Source organism: Cetorhinus maximus, chromosome 18, assembly GCF_964194155.1.
Source record: "Cetorhinus maximus chromosome 18, sCetMax3.hap1.1, whole genome shotgun sequence".
NCBI classification, from domain to species: Eukaryota; Metazoa; Chordata; class Chondrichthyes; order Lamniformes; family Cetorhinidae; genus Cetorhinus; species Cetorhinus maximus.
The window spans coordinates 2,478,046-2,505,545 of record NC_135896.1 but is presented as its reverse complement, the minus strand read 5'-3'; the positions used below and the strand labels follow the sequence as shown (position 1 = coordinate 2,505,545).

The 27,500-nt window shown below is 43.5% G+C and overlaps 1 protein-coding gene across 2 annotated transcripts in view; it reads left to right on the top strand.

The window, feature by feature from the left end:
- The window catches only part of esr2a (estrogen receptor 2a), a 145,152-nt gene that overhangs the window by 23,244 nt on the left and 94,408 nt on the right, over positions 1-27,500 (top strand). For both annotated transcript variants that reach the window (XM_078561959.1, XM_078561960.1), the window contains exon 4: positions 15,524-15,640. In XM_078561959.1, coding sequence (XP_078418085.1) covers positions 15,524-15,640 — 117 coding nt within the window. The remainder of the gene's footprint in view (positions 1-15,523; positions 15,641-27,500) is intronic.

The following is a 27,500-nucleotide window of genomic DNA, read 5'->3' as shown; positions in this document are numbered from 1 at the left end:
TTGCCATGGAGAAAGCAACAGGGAACTATAGGCTTCCCAAGCTCAAGGGTAATTCAGAAAAGGGTCAGGCCTTGAACATGTTCCTTCCGTAGGCTGAGTGTGGGGAAGTTATTTCCTTTGGCCGCAGAGTGGAGAATAAGGGAGAATCAGAGGGCTGCCAAATCTGCTTGAACATGTTTCTGGAGGTTTATCAATGATATTCTTCCTCCAATTGGCCTCCCTCCCCCACCCCCACTTTCTCACCATTGGACGCTCAACATGTCATCCTCTTAGTGCCTCACCGCCTCAGCCAATTGGAAAGCAAACAGACTCTTTCTTCCCCGAATGGATGATTCTTGACCTGTCAGTCAAACAGTATTTTTTCCAAGTGTTTGATATTTTTATGGTTAAAATTCAAAAATGTTCAAACAAAACTTTTTTTGAGAAATACATTTGCTCCCTGGATCTCAGTTTGATTGCTTCTCAACTCTCCTTAACCTCCAGCTCTTTGACCCTCTCCAGTCCCTTCCTTAGGCACTTGTTTGGATCAGATGAAGTCTCTGGGAAGCCACTTGGGTCATTTATCCTTGGGCCTAGCTGGTTAATGTGATCACGGTTTATTAACTACAAAATACTGGCCTTCACCCCTGAGCAGGGAGTGGCCTGTGAGATGGGGAAGAGAAACACAGAGGATTGTGTGGGATTCACGGTACAGGAACAGGCCAATCGGCCCATCCAGTCCATGCCGGTGTTTAAGCTCCAGCCAAGACACGCCGGAGCGGGGCCATAAAATCCCGGCCTCGTTATGTAATCAGTTAGATAATGATGTCTGAGCCTTGCTATCAGTGTGTTAGCTGGTGAGCGAAGCCATTCGGGAAAAGGGGGAGTAAGTGTGTGTGAGAAAGAGACAATGACATAGATTTAAAAAGAAATATTCTTGAAAGTTGGGCTTCGCTGGCTGGCCCAGCATTTATTGCCCATCCCTAATTACCCTTGAGAAGGTGGTGGTGAGCTGCCTTCTTGAACCGCTGCAGTCCATGTGGTGTAGGTACACCCACAGTGCTGTTAGGGAGGGAGTTCCAGGATTTTGACCCAGCGACAGTGAAGGAACGGCCGATATATTTCCAAGACAGGATGGTGAGTGACTTGGAGGGGAACTTCCAGGTGGTTGTGTTCCCCATGTGTCTGCTGCCCTGATTCTTTAGAGAGAAGTATTTTAGAGAGTGGAATCGTACCAGCAGGCACTTAAACTGCTTGCTTGTCCCTACAACCACCCCACCCTCAACTTCTCTCTCCCCCCGCCCCCCCACCTTAAACCAGCTTATATTTCACCCCCTCTCCTAACTATACTTCAGTTCTGTTGAAGGGTCATGTGGACCTGAAACGTTGACTCTTTTCTTCTCCACCGATGCTGCCAGACCTGCTGAGTTTTTCCAGGTAATTCTGTTTTTGTCTTAAATCAATGGCTCGGGTATCAGCAGCAACAATCTGTCAGGAATAAGTAGCAGCCACTAAACCCTAGGGAACGAAACTATAGAATCTGCTAATGGCCTTGGAAAAAATATGCAATTGTGAAAATAACCTCAGAAATAGATTTATCTTTTCTTTAACAGGCTTTAATTTGGTTTTGTGTCATCCAAATATAAGTGAGCACCCGATATCATAATCCCCGTTGGTACGGAGGGTGAAATTTAAACCTACGCACTATTACACTCATGTACAGTACTGAGTCCAAATAATATTCATTAAAGAGCTGAGGTAGTTTTACTCTTGCACCAGAGGGGATTATATCCACCAAACAAGTTTGGCTACCTGTACTTTTAACAATTAATTAGAATTATTAAAAAAATTGGGGGGTGATTTTGAAACAGTCATTGCTTATCGACATGGCCTCACCAGATGTCTGTGTTCACTCAGTTGTTCGACTCGGGCTGCTAGAATGATTCCATTGACTTTTCTGTTTGTTTCTGGAATGTTCCCTCAGGTCGGAATGTCTCCAGTCTACAATCGTCTGTCTGCAGTTTGCAATTGCCTGTCTGCAATCTGCAATTACCTGTCTACTGTCTGTAGAACTGCCTGTCCGCTATCTATAGTCTGCTTTTTAAGCCACAGTCTGCTGTCAGTAGCCTTCTGCCTGTCTGCTGCCTGTAGACTCCTTTCTGTGGTCCACTGTCTGCTGCCTGTAGTCTGCTTTTTATCTGCAGTCCTCGGTCTGTAGTCTTCCACCTGTACTCTGCTTTCTGCCTGCAGCCTTTGTCTGAATTTGCTGTTTTCCGTTTTCAGTCGCAAAAGAGACCTTAAGAAATCCATCAGCGATAGAATTGAACGAGGAGCATTTTTTGCACCCAGTAAATGTGAGACTGGAAGATTCAATCCCCAGTTTCCATGACAACTAAAACCTTTTTCTTAATAGTCTAAGTGCTGGAGATAATCTTGGTCATACTGGAGTGCAGAGGGACTCTCTTTTCAAAATACCTTAATTGTGTTTAGTCTACCACTTTTAACGCCCGGCTTCCTGACCCTGGATTTAACCACTCCATCATTGCTGGCCGTTTATTTGTCTGCCAAAGCCCTAAACTCTGGAATTCCCTCATAAACACCACCCCCGTCCCCTCCTCCTTTAGGATGCTCCTTAAAACCTACTTCTTTGACTGAGATTTCACCCAGCCCAATGCTTGATTTGTCTAAGTTACCTTCTGGTGAAGTACTTTTGGATGTTTTATTACATTAAAGGTGCTATATAAATGCAGGTTGTCATTGCAGACTAGGCTTATATCCCATGAGAAATAGAAGAATAAAGGTTGTCTCATTGAGGCATTAAAGGTGATTAACGGTTGTTTGGTCGGACAGAACTTGAGTGTTGCTGAAAAGGACATTTTGTCGAAGCTTTTCATCTTGCACTCATCAGGACAATCCCAAGAATACCAATGTCAGGGGAAGCAACAACTTTATACTGTATGAGAAGAGACTGCTGATTGGTTGGCAAGTGGACTCTGATTGGTAGAGGCATTGCCATGGAAAATGCACCAGTTAATGGTGACTGACAGTTAACTGCCAAGCATTGTTTGAAATTTAAACCAGACAGCTTGACTCTGATAGGTCAAGGCACTGCCCTGAGGAATGAACCAGCGAATCGTTATTACTTATTTTGTTTAGCTGAAACAGGCGCAATGTGTGTACATGTTCTTTCTGTCCGCACAGAACAGGGCCCTGTGTATTAATCTATGTAGTTTCCAGGACACGGAAATGCACCACATTGTGAGCCCTACTGACAATCTTAAACTGGTTGTCAGCGTATTTCTAGCACATTGAGGATTATTTAGCAAATGTTGTCCAATCGCGGGATCACATCTAATGTTGGACACTGTGTTTTGAGTTTTGCAAGTACGGGCTGGCTGGGTACGGTGTGGATCCTGCCCATTGCGAACAGCGTCTGGGACAGGCTGTTTGATACGATCCACCAGTCTTTGGGATGTACGGCCGACATAGCTACCATCACACTGGCACTGAAATTTATTTACTACATTATTTATTTGTGTGATAGGCAGAACATCTTTTTGGCTTGATGGCAGCTTCCTGTTAGTGGTGAACACCACTCGTGTTGTTACTGCATAGTAGCAGCGTGAAACAGCTAGCTTCACCTGTTACTCAAATTTTTGAGATACCTTTGCCCTTCCAGGGTAATCTGAGGTAGACTGGGCACTTTTCAGGGCTGAAAGTGACGGCTTTAGGCCAGTTCATGAGTTTGTGTGATATACAGCACAAAATGATCTGATCAGGGAGCAATTATCCTGCAGGATGTCTTTGATGCCCCTATTTCAGCATCAAGCTTGCATGGTGAGCAAATGGCTCGGGCCCTATTTACGAGGTTGCTGATAAGACCAATGTTATAGCACATGGAACTGTAAAAATCCCAACACATATACTGACTAGTGAAGATAGGCTTGTGGTAGACCATGGTGGAGAATCCCCTGGCAGATTTCTCATCTCTCACATCAAGGAAGGGGAGTTCATTTGACTGCTCTGTTTCAAAGGTGAATTTGAGCGCAGGATGGAGCCCATAAGACATGTAAGGAAATTATTACACTCTGCTCCGGATTTAAATATAGCAAACATATTATCCACATATTGGAAATATGCAAGTGGTAGGAAGTTAGGTGCCATTCCACTGGGGACATGTTTCTCATGGAACCCGACAAAGATGTTAGTGAGAGTTGGGCCTAGACGGGATCCCATGGCAACGCCATCTATTTGGGCAGAAAACTGAACTCAACTGCGCGAGTTGCCGAGTTCATAAGCTCAATGAAGATTAATTCACGCAATGGTGATGAGTCTAGATCACCATGATATAGAGCTGCAGTGCAAATTCCTGAAGTGGGACATTGGTGAATAGGCTAGCAATGTCAAATGAGCACATGGACACAGCGTTGCTATCGATATGCAAGTCCTGTGTGGTCTTCGCAAATGGAAGGAATCCTTCACTGTGTATGTGGAAAACTTGGTCAAGACCTGGCCGTAACAACTTGTCCAACTATTTGGCCATTTCATGCTGTGCAGAACCGGCCATAGATAAGACAGGGCGTAAAGGGACAGCACTTTTGTGTGTCTTGGGCAGCCCTTACACACATGGACACAGTGAGCTGTGAGGATGAACCCTGTCATATATATCATGTGGTAGCTCATCGCTCTTACACAAGTCCAGCAAGCGTTTTTTGAGCTTACATTCGAGCAAGGCTTGTCTGGTCATGTTGAGTGGCAGGTCCAATGGATACGAATTTGGACCTGTCATTAGGAATTGCCTGCAGTTTGTTGATATAGTCACGGTTGTTAAGGATGACTATTCCTGTTCATTTGTCAGGTTTACTGATGTGTATGTCAGGGTTGGTCTTAAGGCCTCCAACACTGTAAGACATTTGCGTGCATATGCAAATCAGACAGGTCATTCGGAATCCCACAAAATGCACACTCTAGATCAGCTAAGCGCACTTTCAAGGATTCAGCATCTTCAGGGAAGGCTGGTTTGTGGTAGGATAGTTGGGAGTAGAGGAGTTTGAACTCAGCAAATACCTCTTCCTGTTTGATTTGGGGTGAAATCACAGTAAAATTGAAACCATGTGCAAGAATAAAGTCCACTTGCCAACCAATCAGCACTCTCTTCTCATACGGTATAAAGTTGCTGCTTCCCCTGACATTGGTATTCTTGGGATTGTCCTGATGAGCGCAAGACAAAAAGCTTCAACAAAATGTCTTTTTTCAGCAATACTCAAGATGATTAAAATGGGTGATAGAGTAGAGAGAGAGAGAAATTGTTTCTACCAAATGTCTGCACTCCCCTAATGCTGGCCTCTTGAGATCCCTGATTTTAATAATTTCACCATTGGTGGCCATGCCTTCAACTGCCTGGGCCCTAAGATCTGGGATTCCCTCCCTAAACTTCTCTGCTTCTCTGTTCTCCTTCAAAATACTCCTTAAAACCTCCTTCTTTGGTCAACTTTTGGTCAACTACTCTAATCTCTCTTAGGGGGCTCGGTGTTGTATTTTATTTAATGATGCTCCTATGAAGCTCCTTGTGGTGTATTATTATGTAAAGGTGCTATATAAATGTAAGTTGTTGTTGTTAGTTGGGGGGCCAGTGGCAGCGGGGTTCAACCCTAAAGTCAGGCCAGGTCATTCGGGAGTGATGTCAGGAAGGAGAATGGAAATCTGGAAATCTCTCCCGCCAAAAAGTTGTCAAGGCTGGGGGCAGTGTGAGGGTCAAGGGGGAGGTCAGAGGAAAATCTCAAACACAGACATTGAAAGATTTTAGTTAGGCAAGGGTATTAATGGATATGGAACCAAGACAGGCAGATGAAGTTAAATTACTGATCAGCCATGATCTAACTGAATGGTTCACCCCCTGGTCCTATGAACAATTACAGGCCAGCACACTTCACATCTGTTGGGACGCTATTAGATCCACATCACACGGTGTTATTATATAATATATACAGATTTGTACCCAGTAACCAAGTGTTATTATATAATATATATGGCTTTATACTCAGTAACACAGTGTGTTATTGTATAATATATACAGTGTTATACCCAGTAACGCACGGTGTATTATAATATATACAGCATTATACTCAGTAACATGTAGGGTGTTATTATATAATATATACAGTCTTATACCCAGTAACATACAGTGTTATTATATAATATACACAATGATATACCCAGTAACGCACGTTATTGCTATATATTACATACAGTCTTATACCCAGGAAAAGACAGTATGTTATATAATACACAGTATTATACCCAGTAACACATGGTGTGTTATTATATAATATATACAGTGTTATACCCAGTAACACATGGTGTGTTATTATATAATGTGCAGTGTTATACCCAGTCACACACAGTGTTATTGTATAATATATATGGTATTATATCCAGGGAAAAAAACTGTTATATGATATATACAGTCTTATACCCAGTAACACGCAGTGTGTTATTATAAAATATATACGGTGTTATACCCAGTAACACGCAGTGTGTTATTATATAATATATATGGTGTTACACCCAGTAACACGCAGTGTGTTATTATATAATATATATGGTGTTACACCCAGTAACACGCAGTGTGTTATTATAAAATATATATGGTGTTACACCCAGTAACACGCAGTGTGTTATTATATAATATATATGGTGTTACACTCAGTAACACGCAGTGTGTTATTATATAATATATATGGTGTTACACCCAGTAACACGCAGTGTGTTATTAAAAAATATATACGGTGTTATACCCAGTAACACGCAGTGTGTTATTATATAATATATATGGTGTTACACTCAGTAACACGCAGTGTGTTATTATATAATATATATGGTGTTACACCCAGTAACACGCAGTGTGTTATTATAAAATATATATGGTGTTATACCCAGTAACACGCAGTGTGTTATTATAAAATATATATGGTGTTACACCCAGTAACACGCAGTGTGTTATTATAAAATATATACGGTGTTATACCCAGTAACACGCAGTGTGTTATTATATAATACATATGGTGTTACACCCAGTAACATGCAGTGTGTTATTATATAATATATATGGTGTTATACCCAGTAACACGCAGTGTGTTATTATACAATATATATGGTGTTACACCCAGTAATATGCAGTGTGTTATGATATAATATATATGGTGTATTTGGAGTATTGTGTGCAGTTCTGGTCGCCTAACTACAGGAAAGATATCAGTAAGATTGAAAGAGTGCAGAGAAGATTTACTAGGATGTTGCCGGGTCTTAAGGAGTTGAGTTACAGGGAAAGATTAAACAGGTTTGGACTTTATTCCTTGGAGCGTAGAAGGATAGGGGAGATTTGATAGAAGTTTACAAAATTGTGAGGGGTATAGACAGAGTAAATGCGAGTAGGCTCTTTCCACTTAGATTAGGAGAGATAAACATGAGAGGACATGGCTTTAGGATGAAAGGGGAAAGGTTTAGGGGGAAAAATTGGGGGGAACTTCTTCACTCAGAGAGTGGTGAGAGTGTGGAACGAGCTACCATCTGACGTGGTAAATGCGGGCTCACTCTTAAGTTTTAAGAGTAAATTAGATAGATACATGGATGGGAGAGGTCTGGAGGGTTATGGACTAGGTGCAGGTCAATGGGATTAGCGGAATAATATTTCGGCACAGACTAGAAGGGCCGAATGGCCTGTTTTCTGTGCTGTAGTGTTCTATGGTTCTATAATATATACAGAACTTGAGTATTGGTGAAAAAAGAGACATGTTAAAGATTTTTGTCTTGCGCTCATCAGGACACTTCACAAGAATGCCAATATAAGGGGTAAACAATAATTTACTGAGAGTCACCATTGCTGGCACATTCTCCATGGTAATGGCACTTGCCAACCAATCAGCACACTCTTCACAAACGGTATAAATTGTTGTTTCCCCTTATATTGTTATTCTTGTAAAGTGTCCTGATGAGTGCAAGACAAAAAGCTGCGACATGTCCCTTTTTTCAGCAATACTCAAGTTTTGTGCTAGCAAATGTCTATTAATATATACAGTGGTATACCCAGTTACACATGGTGTGTTATTGTATAATATATACAGTGTTATACCCAGTAGCATGGTGTTATTATATAATATATACAGCATTATACCCAGTAACGCAGTGCATTATTATATAATATAAATTGTGTTATATCCAATGACACATGGTGTGTTCTTATATCATATATACAGTCTTATACCCAGTAATACATGGCGTGTTATATATTATATAGTGTCATACCCAGGAAACAAAAGTCTATCATTTTATAATATATACAGTATTATACCCAGTAACACAGTGTGTTATTATACAATATATACAATGTTATACACAGTAACACAGTGTGTTACTATACAACATGTACAGTATTATACCCAGTAACACAGTGTGTTATTATACAATATATACAGTATTATACCCAGTAACACAGTGTGTTATTATACAATATATACAGTATTATATCCAGTAACACAGTGTGTTATTATACAATATATACAGTATTATATCCAGTAACACAGTGTGTTATTATACAATATATACAATATTATACACAGTAACACAGTGTGTTATTATACAACATATACAGTATTATACCCAGTAACACAGTGTGTTATTATACAACATATACAGTATTATACCCAGTTACACATGGTGTGTTATTATACAATATATACAATGTATATATGTTATTATACAACATATTCAGTATTATACCCAGTAACACAGCGTGTTATTATACAACATATTCAGTATTATACCCAGTAGCACAGTGTGTTATTATACAATATATACAATGTTATACACAGTAACACAGTGTGTTATTATACAACATATACAGTATTATACACAGTAACACAGTGTGTTATTATACAATATATACAGTATTATACCCAGTAGCACAGTGTGTTATTATACAATATATACAATGTTATACACAGTAACACAGTGTGTTACTATACAACATATACAGTATTATACCCAGTAACACAGTGTGTTATTATACAACATATTCAGTATTATACCCAGTAGCACAGTGTGTTATTATACAATATATACAATGTTATACACAGTAACACAGTGTGTTACTATACAACATATACAGTATTATACCCAGTAACACAGTGTGTTATTATACAATATATACAATGTTATACACAGTAACACAGTGTGTTATTATACAACATATACAATATTATACCCAGTAGCACAGTGTGTTATTATACAACATATACAGTATTATACCCAGTAACACAGTGTGTTATTATACAACATATACAGTATTATACCCAGTAGCACAGTGTGTTATTATACAACATATACAATGTTATACCCAGTAACACAGTGTGTTATTATACAACATATACAGTATTATACCCAGTAGCACAGTGTGTTATTATACAATATATACAATGTTATACACAGTAACACAGTGTGTTATTATACAACATATACAGTATTATACCCAGTAGCACAGTGTGTTATTATACAATATATACAGTATTATACACAGTAACACAGTGTGTTATTATACAATATATACAATGTTATACACAGTAACACAGTGTGTTATGATATAATAGACAGCGTTATACACAATATGTACAATGTTATACACAGTTACACATGGTGTGTTATTATATAATATATACAGTGTTATACTAAGGAAAAAAAAGTCTGTTATTATATAATGCATGCAGAACTTGAGTATTGCTTAAAAAAGAGACATGTCAAAGCTTTTCATCTTGCACTCATCAGGACACTTCACAAGAATACCAATATAAGTAGAAAACAACAACTTACATACTGACAGTCACCATCACTGATGCAGTCTCCATGGTTACGTCACTTGCCAACCAATCAGCCCTCTCTTCACACAAAGTATGAATTGTTGTTTTCCCCTTATATTGGTATTCTTGAAACATAGCCTGATGAGTGCAATAAGAAAACTTTGACATGTCTCTCTTTTTAGCGATACTCAAGTTTTGTACTAACAAATGATTATTAATATATATATTGTCACACCCAGTTACACACAGTGTGTTGTTGTATAATATATACAGCATTATACCCAGTAACACATCGTGTTATTATATAATATATACAGCGTTATACTCAGTAATGCAGTATGATATTATATAATATATACACAGCATTATACCCAGTAACATTATAGCATTATAGCCAGTAACACATGGTGTGTTATTATATAATATATACATTGTTATACCCAGTTACACACAGTATGTTATTGTATAATATATATGGTGTTATACCTAGTAATGCAGTGTGGTATTATATAATATATACAGCATTATACCCAGCAACACGGCATGTTATTATATAATATATACAGCATTATACCAAGTAACGCACGGTGTGTTATTATATAATATATACAGTGTTATGCCCAGTTACACAGTGAGTAATTGTATAATATATACAGCGTTATACCCAGTAACGCAGTGTGTTATTATACAATATATACAGTGTTATACTGAGTAACGCAGTGTGTTATTATATAATATACAGCGTTATACCCAGTAACACGTTGTGTTATTATATAATATATGCATTGTTATACCCAGTTACACACACTGTGTTATTGTATAATATATACGGTGTTATACCAGTAACGCAGTGTGTTATTATATAATATATACAGTGTTATACCCAGTAACACATGGTGTGTTATTATATGTTATACACAGTCTTATACCAGTAACACGGTGTGTTATTATGTAATATATACAGTGATATACCCAATAACACTGTGTTATTATATATAAGGTACAGCATTATACCAAGTAATGCCCATTGTGTTATTATATAATATGCAGTGTTATACCCAGTCACATATGTGTGTTATTATATAATATATATGTTGTTATACCCAGGGACAAAACTGTTATTATATGATATATATAATCTTATACCCAGTCACACATGTGTTATATAATAGATACAGTGTTATACCCAGTTACACACGTTGTGTTATTATATAATATATACAGTATTTTATCCAGTAACACACAGTGTTATTATATGATATACACAGTGTTATACCCATTGACACACTCTGTTATTGTATCATATATACACTCTTATCCACAGTAATGCATGGTGTGTTATTATATACTATATAGTGTTATACCCAGGAGAAAAACTGTAATTATATAATATATACAGCGTTATACCCAGTAACACCGTGTGTGTTATTATATAATATATGCAGTGTTATACTGAGGAAGAATGTCTGTTAATATATAATGTATACAACACTTGAGTGTTGGTGAAGAAAGAGACATGTCGAAGCTTTTCATCTCACACTCATCAGGACACTTCACAAGAATACCGATATAAGGGAAAAACAACAATTTATACTGTATGAAAAGAGAATGCTGATTGGTTAGCAAGTGGACATGATTGGTAGAGGCATTTCTATGGAGAATGCACCAATTGATGGTGACTGACAGTTACCTGCCAAGCATTGTTAGAAATTTAAGCCAGGCATCTTGACCCTGATTGGTCAAGGCATTACCCTGAGGAGTGAGTCAGCAAATGGCTGTCACGTATTTTGTTCAGCTGAAACAGGCACAATGTGTGTACATGTTCTTTCTGCCCGCAAAGAACAGGGCCCCGTGTATTAATCTATGTAGCTTCCAGTACATGGAAATGCGCCACATTGTGAGCCCTACTGACAATCTTAAACTGGTTGTCAGCATAATTTTTTGCACACTGAGGATTACTTAGCAAATTTTATCCAATCGCGGGATCACATCTAATGTTGGACACTGTGTTTTGAGTTTTGCAACCACAGGCTGGTTGGGTATGGCCTGTACATTGCCCATTGTGAACAATGGCTGGCACATGCTGTTTGATACGATCCACCAGTCTTTGGGATGTACGGCCGACATAGCTAGCATCACACTGGCACTGAAATTCATACACCACATCACTCATTGTGTGATAGGCAGAACGTCTTTTTGGCGTGACGGCAGCTTCCTGTTAGTGGTGAATACCACTCGTGTTGTTACTGCATAGTAGCAGCGAGAAACAGATAGCTTCACCTGGTGCTCACAGTTTTGAGATATCTTGCCCTTCCAGGGTAATCTGAGGTAAACTGGGCACTTTTCAGGGCTGAAAGTGACGGCTTTAGGCCTGTTCATGAGTTTGGGTGATATACAGCACAAAATGATCTGATCAGGGTGGCCATTATCCTGCAGGATGTCTCTGATGCCCCTATTTCAGCATCAAGCTTGCATGGTGAGCAAATGGCTCAGGCCCTATTTACGAGGTTGCTGATAAGGCCAATGTTATAGCGTGTGGAACTGTAAGAATCCCAACGCGTATGTTGACCAGTGGAGGTCGGTTTGTGGTAGACCGTAGTAGAGAACCCCCTGGCTGATTTCTCAACTAGTGTCGAGGAAGGGGAGTTCATTTAACTGCTGCATTTTAAAGGTGAATTTGAGTGCAGGGTGAAGCCCATCTATTAATGAAAATACAAATCCACCAATCGCCACCAAACTCCATGTGTGCCAGGCACCATACAGCAAATAAACCCACCAACAGACAGGCCCCTTAAATTGACCAACTAATTAGGAGCAGGAATGGGCCACTCGGCCCCTCGAGCCTGCCCTGCCATTCAATAAGATCAAGGCTGATCTGATTGTAACCTCCCGCCTACCCCCAATAACCTTTCACCTCCTTGTTAATCAAGAATCTATCTAGCTCTGCCTTAAAAATATTCAAAGACTCTGCTCCCACCACCTTTTGAGGAAGAGAGTTCCAAAGACTCGGGAGCCTCTGAGAGAAAAGATTTCTCCTCGTCTCTGTCTTAAATGGGTGACCCCTGATTTTTAAACAGTGACCCCTAGTTCTAGATTCTCCCACAAGAGGAAACATCCTCTCCACATCCACCCTGTCAAGACCCCTCAGGATCTTAAAACGTTTCAATCAAGTTGCCTCTTACTCTTCTAAACTCCAGTGGGTAAAAGCCTAACCTTTCCTCATAAGACAACCCACCTGTTCCTGGTATTGGTCCAGTCAACCCTCTTTTGATTTTAAACAGCTATTGAAATGCACTCTTCAGGACAGCGGACTGCTTGGTAATGGTGTAACCTGCAATATTCGGTACAGTTCTCATGCTCAGGTTGTGTGTTATGGATTCAACAATCAATGTTAAAACTTAGTTAAGTGTAAATCTAGGCTTTCGGGAAAAGTAGGAGAGACTAGGACCCGAGGGCACAGCCTCAGAGTAAAGGGAAGACCTTTTAGAACAGAGATGAGGAGAAACTTCTTTAGCCAGAGAGTGATGAATCTATGGAATTCATTGCCACAGAAGGCTGTGGAGGCCAGGTCATTGAGTGTATTTAAGACCGAGATAGATGGGTTCTTGATTGGTAAGGGGATCAAAGGTTACGGGGAGAATGGGGTTGAGAAACTTATCAGCCATGATTGAATGGCGGAGCAGACTCGATGGGCTGAATGCCCTAATTTCTGCTCCTATGTCTTATGGTCTTATGGTCTAATTCCTTAAGTGTTTAATAAAGGCTTTAATAAAGGTCTAGATATGGACATTTAATCATGACAAGAAATATGTCAGCTGAAATTGGAAAATAATATTCCATAGCTTACTTTGAACACGAGAAATTTTAGTTACAAGGAAGGGACTTGCCTCAGGAAAAGATTTTCAGGAAATATGTTGAGCTTTTTCGAGGTGGAAGTTGGTAACAATGCCACCAAGTGACCAAAGCCGGTAATGTGACTGGCCTGAATCTTACCAGGGGCTTGGATCCTGATGTATTGGCGGAAAGTGGATCCCATGCCCACACTCGCAGCAGTGCCAGCTGGTCGCTCATTTGACCACAGCTGGTTCCTAATTGTCCAGCTGTGGCCCTGCCGTCCAATTAGGGATGGCGGGCATGGGCTCCTGGGAGTGCCACAAGGAGCTCGCAGGAAACCTCAGGAGCTGGGCCAGGTAACATTAACAAAGATTCAGGGGGTTGAGAGTTGGAAGAGAAACCCTCTGTTGAGATCACTGGGGTTACCGGGTCTTCCTCTCCTGCCCGCAGCCCCCTGCTCTGTGCAGTGCGGAGCTTCTGAGCTCCAATGGCCAACCCCAGGCCCAACAGGGAGCCTGCCTCCATTAATCTGGTAGCTTCCCCATTGAGTGGAGGGGTTTGGGGGAGGGGGGGGTAGGTTTGGGGGGCAGTGTTGCCTCGACATTTGCAACAGGTCCCCTTAATTGGCCTTGAGTTATGCTAATGGGTTGGGCCCAGCTCAGGTAACTGGTCCACACCCAGTCCTTCCGCTGGTACAATGCCTCGGCAGGGGTGGGGTCACATCGGGAAGCTCTCCCAACACACTTCCCTGTGATTTTACCGCACCCTCCACCCCTCCCCTTCCCCTTCTAGCCCGCCCGCCGGAGAGGGGTAAAATTCCGGCCATTGTGACAAGCATCAGTTGATATTGGACATTTTGTGGTTTAAATGCAGAGATAGAAATTTCTCACCGTTAGGATTTGGCAATGACATGTTACAAAAAAAGGGACAACTGGAATTTGCGCATTGCAGCCAACAAATGTGAGCAGATGTAATATTTTTCAGTAAGATATGAATATGGAGCAGTGAGAGAATAATAAATGATGCAGCACAGCAGAAAGCCATTCAAACTATCGCCTTTGTACCAGCCTTTCCCACTCTCGTGCTTTCCCCATAATCCCTCCAAACCCTTTCTCCTTCAAGTGCTTTTTACAGCCACCAGTATTTACATTGCTCCCATTATTTGGATAGACACATTTACCCTTTTCAGCTCATAATTCTGGCTTGTGGCCTTGTTCAAATCTAGTCGCTAAAATAGATTATCTGCTCTTTAATATTCTCCCATGGGATGCGGGTGTCGCTGGCAAGGTCAGCATTTGTTGCCCATCCTTAATTGTCCTTGAACTGAGTGTCTTGCTGGGCCATTTCAGAGTCAACCACGTTGCTGTGGGTCTGGAGTCAAATGTAGGCCAGACCGGGTAAGGACGGCAGATTTCCTTCCCTAAAGGACGTTAGTGAACCAGATGCATTTTTACAACAATCGATGATAGTTTCCTGGTCACTGTCACTAACTTTATATTCCAGATTTTTATTAATTGAGTGAGCCTATTAATGAATTGAATTTAAATTCTACCAGCGGCTGTGGTGGGATTTGAACCCGTGGCCCCAGAGCATTAGCCGGGGCCTCTGCGTTACTAGCCCAGTGACATTACCACTATGCCACTCCCCCTCAATATCACTTTGCTGTCCTGGGGTCTTGCTGTGCGCAACTTAGCTGCCAGATTTCCTGTGCGACAAGAGCAACTGCTCTTCAGCAAAGTAAGTCCTTGGTTTGCTGTGAAACATGTTGAGACACCAGGAGGCTGCAAAAGGCGCTATATAAATGCAAGTACTTGTTCTTTACTTTTCTGCTGCCACTCACGAGGCCTGGTTTATTACAGGTCACAACGCCTACATCTGCCCGGCAACCAACCAGTGCACAATAGACAAGAACAGACGCAAAAGCTGCCAAGCCTGCAGACTCCGCAAGTGCTATGAAGTTGGGATGATGAAAGCCGGTGAGTCCATAACTGATAGAACCGAAAATAACAGAGGGGGTGGGGCCCGGTGGGGGTGGGGCACAGTGGGGGTGGGGCGCAGTGGGGTTGGGGGTGGGGTGCAGCGGGGCTGGGGCGCAGAGGGAGTGGGGCGCAGTGGGGGTGGGGTGCAGTGGGAATGGTGCGCAGTGGGAATGGTGCGCAGTGGGGGTGGGGCGCAGTGGGAGTGGGGCGCAGTGGGGGTGGGACGCAGTGGGAGTGGGGCGCAGTGGGGGTGGGACGCAGTGGGAGTGGGGCGCAGTGGGGGTGGGACGCAGTGGGGGTGGGGCACAGTGGGGGTGGGGCGCAGTGGGGGTGGGGGTGGGGTGCAGCGGGGCTGGGGCGCAGAGGGAGTGGGGCACAGTGGGGGTGTGGCACAGTGGGGGTGGGGCGCAGTGGGGGTGGGGCACAGTGGGGGTGGTGCGCAGTGGGAATGGTGCGCAGTGGGGGTGGGGCGCAGTGGGAGTGGGGCGCAGTGGGGGTGGGGCGCAGTGGGGGTGGGGCACAGTGGGGGTGGGGCACAGTGGGAGTGGGGCGCAATGGGGGTGGGGCGCAGTGGGGGTGGGGCACAGTGGGGGTGGGGCGCAGTGGGGATGGGGCAGGCGCTGGTTAAGGGAAAGGACATTAAGAATTGCCAAAAGTGGAAATGAAACCTTTGTAAGGAAGTTACTGGAAATTACAGTTACCGGGTAAGGATGAACAGGTTGTAATATTTTTCTTTACAAAAGAAAAGACTTTGATCAAGGTCTTTGAAATTCTGAATGAGTTGCACAGGGTCGGTGCGGAGATAATGTTCCTCCTTGTTGGTGAAGCCAAAATTAAGGGCCATAAATACGTGATCATTACTAAATCCAATAGGGAGGCTAGTCTTTACCCAGAGAGCGATGAGAATGTGGAACTCACTCCCACAGGGGGTGGTCGAAGAGAAAACCTTGGATACATTTGAAAGGAAAGTAGACAAGTGGATGAGTGAAAAAGGAATAGAAAGATATTCTAAAAGGCTGAGATAACAAATGGAAAGGGAAGAGACTTGTGTGGATTATAAACACCAGCACAGATGAGATGGGCTGAATGGCCTCTTTCTGTGCTACATATTCTATGTAATTCGATGAACTCCAATGTTTCACTGCACAGCACAATCCAGTGATAATGGAATGATCAAAGTCAGTCACAAGCCAACTCTCCTGTTTTAGTTGTGGATACCAGGCGGGTTCTGACAGAGAATTGGGGTGAGCGGCCATCAATTGGTTGCTTTGCCTGTACCAGTTAATAGCCGGCCAACGTCAGCACTCCCGGGGTGGGGGATGGGAAGAGGGTGGGTGATGTTGTCACCGCGGGGTGAGCGCTGCGAGAGAGATCCCTAAGGGCAGAGAGCTGTCTCAGGGAGCTGCAGACCTGAAAATGATGAAATAAAGGTTTAAAAAGCTGCAAAACAAAAATGTCACAAACAATCACCTGAGAACACACCTCATAAAAATCCTGCCCACAGACATTATTTTTATTTTATTTCATAACAGAAATTTCATCTCTCCATTGGAGGAGGTTGGATGATAAATGTAAAGTCCGCCTGGCCGATTCACCCATCCGCCAACCGTAAGGTTTGGGACGGTCCACGAAAAATCGGAGACAATTGAGCTGTTAATGAGCATAATTGGAAGTGCGCCCCACCGAGCAAAATATCGCACAAGTTCGCGATGATGTCGGGACTCTCGCCCGACACCTTATTGCGCGATTTAATGCCCAATCGGCTCGGGCAGGGGATGTAAAATTCAGCCCCAAGCGTCTGTGGGAGAACAGTTGGGTAAGAGTGATCATTGTATCATCAGGTTTCAATTAGTAACGGAGAAGAGCCAAGAACAGTCTAATATCGAACTTCTAAATTGTAAGGGGGCTAATGGCAATGGGATAAGAGGGGATCTAGTCAGGGTAAGATGGAGTCAATGACTAACAGGAAAACATGGAACTAACCAGCAAGTTATCTTTAAGGAGGAGGTGTTTGAGGGACAGGCTAGGTACATTCCAATGAGGAAGAAAGGTAGAGGAACCAAAACCCCAGGGCTTCTTGGATGACGAGCCAGATGAAACAAAAGAAAGATGTACCATGGGTGTCAGGGGAAGTGGAGAGCAGAATGAAACTGGCAAAGAGAGAGTATGAAAATAGAATAACAGTTAATATTTAGTTACAAAGACTGTATAGCACAGAAACAGACCAATCAGCACAGTAATTGCTGGTGTTTATACTCCCCATGAGCCTCCTCCCATCCCCTCTTCACCTCATCCCATCAGCAGAACTTTCTATTCCTTTCTCCTTCATCTACTTATCCAGCTTCAATGTTCTACACTAGCAGGTCCTCCCATGTCTTGAACCAAAACCATCATGAAACTAGACAAATGAGTTGGTATTTTTGGACCAGGTCAGATCTTGTACAATGTTTAGATTTCCCCCAACTGTAAACTGTGGATCATTGGGCACTGCCCTTGCCTGGGAGGTAGAAGGTTGTGGGTTCATGCCCCACTTCACGGCTCCAGTACATAATCCAGGCTGACACATTGTGTGGTGTTGAGGCAGTGCAGCAGTGTTGGAGGTGCCATTCCAATCAGAGCTGGGCAGTAAGACTGAAAGGAAACTTACTGCAGTTTCCAGAAGATGCCCAAGAGGCTTTGCTACCCAGAATCGCTTTGTACGTGGGGTTGTCATGGTGAAACTACATAGCAATTGGGATCGATATTTGTCCATCAATTAAGAACATTAAAGGAAACCCAAAAATCATCTACATGTAAATGGTAAGCTGGTAGCAAGCGGCAGTGTTGGGCCTATTAGGGACAAAGAGGGTGATATGTGCTCAGAGGTGAAGGGCAAGGCTAGAATACTTAAGGAATACTTCTAATCAGTGTTTACTAAGGAAGCGGATGCTGACAAAATATCAATGGAGATGGTAGAGGTAATGGATGGGATGAAATTTGAAAGGGAGGATGTACTAGAATGGTTGGCTATGCTTAGAATACCTAGTCCTAGGCTTGTGTAGTATATGGGTCTGATGTATAAAGGGTTAATGTGGGATTGAGTACACAAGGTGATGTAAGAGAACATATGACCTACACCAAGGGGCCATTGTAATGTTGGACAGAGCAGTGTGTAGAAGTAAGCATGGAGGCAACTCCTAGCTGAACCTTTACTGGACATAAGTACATAGTTCCTAGTAATTAATAAATACTCACTGTCAAACTACCCAAGATTATGAAAACCTTAAGACCTACTGAGCTACACCCAACACCTTACAACAGCTTGCATCCCAGGTTCTAAAGGAAGTGGGGATGGAGATAGGAGGAGGGCTTGTCACAGTCTTCCAGTCTTCCCAAGGTATGAGGGGGGTACCAGAGGATTGGAGAGTGGTGAATGTTTATCCTTATTCAAGAAAGGGTGCAAGGGCAGTCCTAGCAACTATAGGCTACAGTTTAACATCAGTGGTGGGTTAGGTTTTAGAAACAATAATCGGGGGCAAAAAATGACCAGGCACTTGGAGAGATTGGAGTTAATTAAGGAGAGACAGCAGGGATTTGTAAAAGGCAGATTGTGCTTGACTAATGGAATTGAATTTTCTGATGAAGTAATAGGGAAGCCGACTGAAGGGAATGTTTGGCCACACTTTACAATCTAAGCTCTGGAATTCCCTGGAATAAACCTCCTGACCTCTCTCCTCTAAGATGCTCCTACCTTGTGAGGAAGCCACCTGTATTGGCCATTTGTCTCTGTATTTGTTTATGTGACCATAAGACGTAGGAGCAGCAGTGGGCCATTTGGCCCATCGAATCTGATCCGCCATTTAATGAGATCATGGCTGATCTGATAATCCACAACTCCACTTTCCTGACTTTTCCCCATAACCCTTGATTCCCTTACTGACTAAAAATCTGTCTATCTCAGCTTTGAATATATTTAATGACCCAGCCTCTACAGCCCTCTGCGGGAAAGAATTCCACAGATTCACTACCCTCTGAGAGAAGAAATTCCTCCTCATCTCTGTCTTGAATAGGCCACCCCTTACTCTGGTGTTAAGCTCTCTGGTCCTAGACTCTCCCACAAGGGGAAACAACTTCTCAGCATCTACCCTGTCAAGCCCCCTAAGAATCCGAAACAAAAACAAAAACAGAAATACCTGGAAAAACTCAGCAGGTCTGGCAGCATCGGCGGAGAAGAGCACAGTTGATATTTCGAGTCCTCATGACCCTTCAACAGAACCAAGTAAAAATAGGAAAGGGTGATTTCACCCCTTTCCTATTTTTACTTAGTTCTGTTGAAGGGTCATGAGAACTCGAAACGTCAACTGTGCTCTTCTCCGCCGATGCTGCCAGACCTGCTGAGTTTTTCCAGGTATTTCTGTTTTTGTTTTTGTTTTGGATTTCCAGCATCCGCAGTTCTTTGCTTTTACCCCTAAGAATCTTATATGTTTCAATAAGGATGCCTCTCATTCTTCTAAACTCTAATGAGTACAGCCCAACCTACTTAACCTCTCCTCATAAGAAAATCCCTCCATACCCGGGATCAACCTAGTGAACCTTCTCTGGAATGCCTCCAATGTCAGTATATCTTTCCTTAGATAAGGGGACCAAAACTGTTCACAGTATTCTAGGTGTGGTCTAACTAGTGCCTTGTATAGTTTAGCAAAGCTTCCCTATTTTTATATTCCATTCCTTTCGAAATAAAGGCCAACATTCCATTTGCCTTCCCTATCATCTTTTGAACTTGTATGTTAGATTTTTGGGATTCATGCACCAGGACTCCCAAACCCCTCTGTGCTGCAGCTTTCTGCAGTCTTTCTCCATGTAAATAATATTCAGCTCCTCTATTCTTCCGGCCAATGTGCATAACCTCACATTTTCCCACATTATATTCCATCTGCCAAGTTTTTTCCCACTCACTTAATCTGTCTATATCTCCCTGTAGACTCTTTGTGTCATCCTCACCACTTGCCTTCCAACCTATTTTTGTCACCTGCAAACATGACAATAGTATATTCACTTCCATCATCCAAGTCATTAATATATATTGTAAATAATTGTGGCCCCAGCGCTGAGCCCTGTGGCACTCCACTAGTTACAGGTTGCCATCCCGAAAATCGCCCCCTTATCCCAACTCTCTGTCTTCTATTAGTTAGCCAGTCCTCTATCCATGCCAACATACTATCCCCAACACCATGGGCTCTTATCTTATTAAGCAGCCTTATGTGCAATACTTTATCGAACACCTTTTGGAAATCCAAATATATTATGTCTACAGGTTCCCCTTTATCTATCTTGCTCATTACCTCCTCAAAGAATTCTAATAAATTTGTCAGGTATGATTTCCCTTTCATGAAGTCATGCTGACTCTGCTTGATTAGATTATGCATTTCTAAATGCTCTGCTATTACATCCTTTATAATAGACTCTAACATTTTTCCAATGATGGATGTTAAGCTAACTGGTCTATAGTTGCTGTTTTTGGTCTCCTTCCCTTTTTGAATCAGGGTGTTACATTGGCCGTTCTCCAATCCTCTGGGATTTTCCAGAATCTAAGGATTCTTGGAAGATTATTACCAGTATGGAGTTCGGTAGGAAATGTTACCTGATAATTGGTCCAGTGAGGTGCCTTATGATGTTTGGCCACGTTATAGACATCGTACAAGACCAATTGGTTGTTGCTGTCGTGCACTCAGCACATCCTCCAAACTGGCCATCTCCTGGACTGTCCACCCTTCACCTGGGTCCCATAGTAAGTTAAAGACTCACATGATTCCTTCACTGCTTTGCCTTACATGTCATTAGTAGGAGAAAGTTAATTTAACAGATGTTATATCCAGTTATAAACATCTGCCCAGCTTCTCGGCTGTTGAGTGATGGACAAAAGAAGGATTGTGTCTCAGTTGGTGGCCAGGCACTTCAGTAGACAGCCTAAAAATCCAACTTCCAGCCTTGAGAATACTTGCAAAATTTTCTTTAAGAAAAACAACATTCTTCCAACAAATAATTCAAACTGAAAACCACCTCACCCTGTCAGCACCGAATAACACACCAATATTTATTGGGAGAGGGTGAATTGTCAGGACAGATACAGCACGGGGTTAGATACAGAGTAAAGCTCCCTCTACACTGTCCCCATCAAACACTCCCAGGGCAGGTACAGAGATACAAATTCAGATGTCACTGCTGCCAGTTCATTGCTCTATCATGGTAACTCCTAGACTGGTCACCTTGGGAGTTGTTTTAAGTTGAAGCTGTCTTTTAATGATAGTAATGCCAAATTCATATGTCATCTACGCCTTGCAGTGCACAGACAATAGGATGAAAAAAACTATAGTTAATATGACATCCTACATCCAGTCACTGCTACTCAGACACAATGGGCAGAATTTTACACCCCAAGGGCAGGTGCGTGCCTGACTCGATTGGGTATGAAATACCCGGTAATGATATCAGGCGAGCGTCCCGACATCGTCGTGCACTCCTGCGATATTTCGCCATTAAAGTGTTAATTAGGAGTGATTTTTCTCTGCCCATCCAACCTTACGGTTAGCGAGTGGACCAATCGGCCACGCAGCCTTCGCATTTTTGAGGAAACCTCATCCGCGGACGGGGTGAGGTTTCTGACATTACTTTAAAAAAACGTTTTGACACAATTTTTATTATGTTTATGTTCATGTGAGTGAATCCTATGTGGGGACAATTGTGTCAGATTTTCAAAACCTTTCTTTTTGTTTTTAAAATCCTTCAGCTCCCTGAGGCACCCTCTGCTCTTCTAGTCACAGTATACAGCTGATCCAGTTCAGTTTAGGGTCAATGGTAACCCCCCAGGATGTTGATAGTGGGGGATTCAGTGATGGTAATGCAACTGAACATTAGGGGACAATGGTTAGATTCTCTCTTGTTGGAGATGGTCATTGCCTGGCACTTGTGTGACACAAATGTTACTTGCCACTTGTCAGCCCAAGCCTGGATATTGTCCAGGTCTTGCTGCATTTGGACAGGGCCTGCTTCAGTATCTGAGGAGTCATGAATGGTGCTGAACATTGTGCAATCATCAGCGAACATCCCCACTTCTGACCTTATGATGGAAGGAAGGTCATTGATGAAGCAGCTGAAGATGGTTGGGCCTAGGACACTATCCTGAGGAACTCCTGCAGTGATGTCCTGGAGCTGAGATGACTGACCTCCAACAACCACAACCATCTTCCTTTGTGCTAGGTATGACTCCAACCAGCGGAGAGTTTTCCCCCTGATTCCCATTGACTCTAGTTTCGCAGGGGCTCCTTGATACCACACTCGGTCAAATGCTGCCTTGATGTCAAGGGCAGTCACTCTCACCTCACCTCGGGAGTTCAGCTCTTTTGTCCATGTTTGAACCAAGGCTGTAATGAGGTCAGGATCTGAGTGGCCCTGGCGGAACCCAAACTGGGCATCAGTGAGCAGGTTATTGCTAAACAAGTGCCGCTTGATATCACTGTCTTCCATCACTTTACTGATGATGGAGAGTAGACTGATGGGGCGTTAATTGAATGGGTTGGTGATTACCCAAGGGCTGGGACTATTGGGTTTGGGATTTGATCATGTACTTGTCTTCCCCAACCCCCCTCACAATCCTGCTCTCCGCCCCCATTTCCAATCCCATCTTGAGAAAACACACCTTTTGCCGGCCACCCTGACTCTCAATTTGTTGCTGACTTTACACCCAGTATTTCGCACGTGTTAACTGGCCAGCCACAGGAGCAGCAAAAACGGGTCACGTGTGGGCGACAGACTCCCCTGCCCTACCCCACCCTGAGCACGGGCAGTGCAGAGGAACTGAAGAGGAGGGGCCCGGGGGCTTTGGAAGTGCCCAGGATAAAGCAGAGCACTTTTCCACAGAAGGTTTACAGCAATGGCTGGAGCACAGACCTCCCTTATTGATTTCATCATTCCCGGCATTAGAATGCAGCCCTTCCAAACAATCGCGAAAATTTCGAGATTTCCCAGGGCTGGAAAAGATTGAGTCATGATAAATTGAGGAGAGTTAGGGCGTCCGGGAGGGAAGTGTGGAGTTCCACAGAATTTCTATCCTGGGAATGTTTTATCCAGATATGGGATAAAGTCTCGAGTTTTGATCGGATTTGGGCCTTATTGTTGTAATAGGGAGAGGACCTGTTTAGCCTGATGGAGTTAACAGCGATTCTGGAAGATTCTGACCTTGAGTCTGATTCCTCACACATGGTGAAACCTGGGAACGTTGCGATGGAGAGATGAGAGCTGACTTCCTTAGAGTTGGAGCCTTGGACCACAAGTCTGACTGAAGGAAGGTCTATTAAGAAAAGATATTATTTTGTTCTTGGTCTTGATGTCAAAAAGTAAAACAAGCATCTGTTTTTTTCAAACGCTTTCATGCAACTGGGAGAGATTGAAAATTCACTGGTGTAAGAGGGTGATTTCACTTTCACTGTCTCTTTGGGCTAAATATTTTCCCACCTTCTCCCTCTTGCCTGCCTGTGCTCCAGACGTACAACAACTTGCATTTATAAAGCATCTTTAACATAGGCATGTGTCTCAATGTGCCCCACAGGAGTGATTATCAAACCAAATCTGACTCCAGGCTGTGTTAGTGGATATTAGGACAGGCCAGTAAAGCACAGAGTCAGATCGTAACATTCACTAATGCAAAGGACAAGGTTACTTGGTTGGGCTGGTGCTTTTCTGCAGTTTAATGCTGAGCATCCAGGATAGAGCTTTGTCGAACCCTCGGTAAAGTGACTCAGTCTAGAAACAGGAGGAGGCCATTCAGCCCCTCAAGGCTGTCCCACCGTTCAGTTGGATCATGGTTGGTCTACACCTCAGCTCCATTTACCTGCCTTTGCTCCATATCCCTTCAAACCTTTATCAAACAAAAATCTATCAGTCTCAGTCCGGAAAGCTCTGATTGACCCACCCCCATTCCCCACCCACACCGGCCCCAGCGTTAAAAGTTTTTTGGGGGGGGAGGCTGCAGCTTTCCACTCCCCTCTGTGTAACAAAGTGATTCCTGACATCGCCCCTGACTGGGCAGGTTTTTCGATTATGTTCCCATGTCTGACCTCCCCCACCAAATGATTTCTCTATCTGCCTCGCCTATCGAATACCTTCATCATTTTAAATACCTACACCAGATTATCCCTCAAAACCCGGAGGTAAACAACAAGCCAAGTTCATCAACCTGTCCTCATTAACACACAGATTTTAGGTTTTAGTCCAGGGCCCCACTGTCCAAGTCCCGACCCCACAAAGTGGGGTAAACAGTCACCTGGAAATGACCCTCCCTTCAATTGGCCAACTGATGTCCAGAGGCTGGTGGGTTCTCGAAGCTGGAGTGGCCAATAGGACGCAGCTTAGAAATTATAGGATGAATAGCATAAAATATATATACGGGCAGGAAAATGACATAAAATTTACAGCAGGTGAATATAGAAAGGGAAGATAAACAATACATGCACTCATCATAGTGAGGATAGGGGATATAGTGAACATGAGGATCTCTTTGGATAGAAGAATTAAAGTGGACCGAATGGCCTTTCTCATTTGTCCTTATCTTCCGTTCCGGACAGACAAACACAAGAGGCTGATGGGCAGAATATAAAAAGAATTGGTCCATTAAACCTGCCCCACACAGCATGGGGCAGAGTGTTTAGGTTGACATGCGGGTGGGTGGGTGTGTCCGACCTGATTGGACGGGAAGTTGTGCGAGGTGACATTGGGCAAGCGCCCTGATGTCCTGCTCTCGCACGATATTTCAGTCGGCGGGCACATGTCAGTATCGGAAACACGCTCGCCGACAATAAGAAGACAATGAAAGTCATTAAAGTTCCTATTGACTCCGATTTTTCGTGGTCTGTCCAACCTCACGGTTGGTGGATGGGCAAATCGGCCGGGCGGACTTGGCATTTTTGGCGAAACCTCATCCAAGGGCCGGAGGAGGTTCCCGTTAATAAATTAAAACAAATAAAAACGTAGGGACAGAATTTTAATCGTGTATATGTTCAGGTGATTGATTCTGATGTGTGAACCTTTCTTTTCCCGATTTTAAAATCTTTATTTAATTGTTTTGAAGTCTTCAGCTGCGTGAGGCAGCGCTCTGCCTTCAGAGAGCTTTCGTTCAGCGCCCACCCCCCTCCCGCCACCCCCACCCCCCCCTTTCCAGCGCCTGTTTCACACCAGCTTGCCCGTTAATTGGCCAGCTAGTGTGAAATCGCGGCCGGGGGCCAATCGTGGTCAGTGGTCAGTTCCCCAGCCAATCCCAGGCCTGCCAATCGCACCCACCCACCAACCTAAAAGCCCTGCCCCATGTGTGTACACTGTCCTTCCCTTGGCTCTGCCCTGTCTCAGCTGTCCTATACCTGGCTTCGTTTAAAACCCTGATTAAACGTACATAGCGAGAGAGGGAGAGAGAGAGCGAGAGAGAGAATCTTTCAAACATCCCACTTCAATTCTTCCTATTTGCGCACTCAGACAGCGAGACAGCGGAGGGTGTTGCCATGGACACGAGAGAGTTGGGCACTGGGATTACAGTTAATGGGTGTAATCAGAGGCCGAAAGGCAGGTATTTCAGAAAGGTCACTGAACCCAAGGAACTGACGGAACCAGGAATCAGAAAAAGTGACAATATCCAATGTACTCTGGCTGCTAACATTTAGAACATAATGTTCCTAGTGAAGGTTAATAATGAATTTGAGTAAGTGTAGGACTGCTCACAGGAGCGTGACAAATATCGGAGAGGGTCCCTTAGCCACAGCTCCGAAAGAAGCATTCCCTGAAGTTCAACGTCCGCACTGTGTTTTAAAATTCAATCTATAACTCTGCCAGTTAAAAGAGAAGAGGCAAAGGAAATAGATTTTTTTTTTGTTTGGCTGTTAGTGTTAATGATATGAACCTTCCGGAAGGTTCTAGATCGACAGCGTCTGCGATACTGAGCGCGCTGGAAGTTCCTGATGCGTTTAACTTGGAAGGGACGGGAAATATTAATAGTGCTAGGCAACAATAACAACAACTTGCATTTATGCAGCACCTTTAAGGCAGGGAAATGTCCCCAAGAGCAAAATTACGGAAAACATGGTGGCTCAGTGAGAATAAGGGATATTTGGGGACATGGTGGGGTCAGGGATACGGGGAGGGGAGGGGGTAGGGGGAGGGGAGGGGGTGGGGTCAGGGATACGGGGTGGGGAGGGGGTGGGGAGGGGATACGGGGTGGAGAGGGAGTGGGGAGGGGATACGGGGTGGGGAGGGGGTGGGGTCAGGGATATGGGGAGGGAAGGGGGTAGGGTCAGGGATACGGGGAGGGGAGGGGGTGGGGGCAGGGATACAGGTTGGGGTGGGGGTGGGGAGGGGATACGGGTGGGGTGGGGGTGGGGAGGGATACGGGGAGACGATGAGGTTGGTTTAGCGGAAAGCAACAGGATTACTCAGTCTAATGGTTTTGTCTGGTGGAAATTTCTAATGAAACATGAACAATTGGTAATGAGAGTGACAGTGTGTACACAAGTCGAGAATAAAAAATATCATGGAATGGACTCTGGGATAATCCATCCATCCGTCCCTCCCTCCCTCCCTCCCTCCCTCCCTCCCTCCCTCACTCCCTCCCTCCCTACCTCCCTCCCTCCCTCCCTCCCTCCCTCCGTCCGTCCCTCCCTCCCTCTGTCTCTCCGTCCATCCGTCCATTCCGTCTCATTGTCAGAGAATCGAACTCCCCAAACATTAAATATCTTTCACATTGAAAAGCTTTCATGATTCATTAGTGCAAAAAATTATTCTTTGATGGAGGAACTAAGGTCTATTTAAACCCAGTTCCAGTCCTGAGTGGAGTGACCTA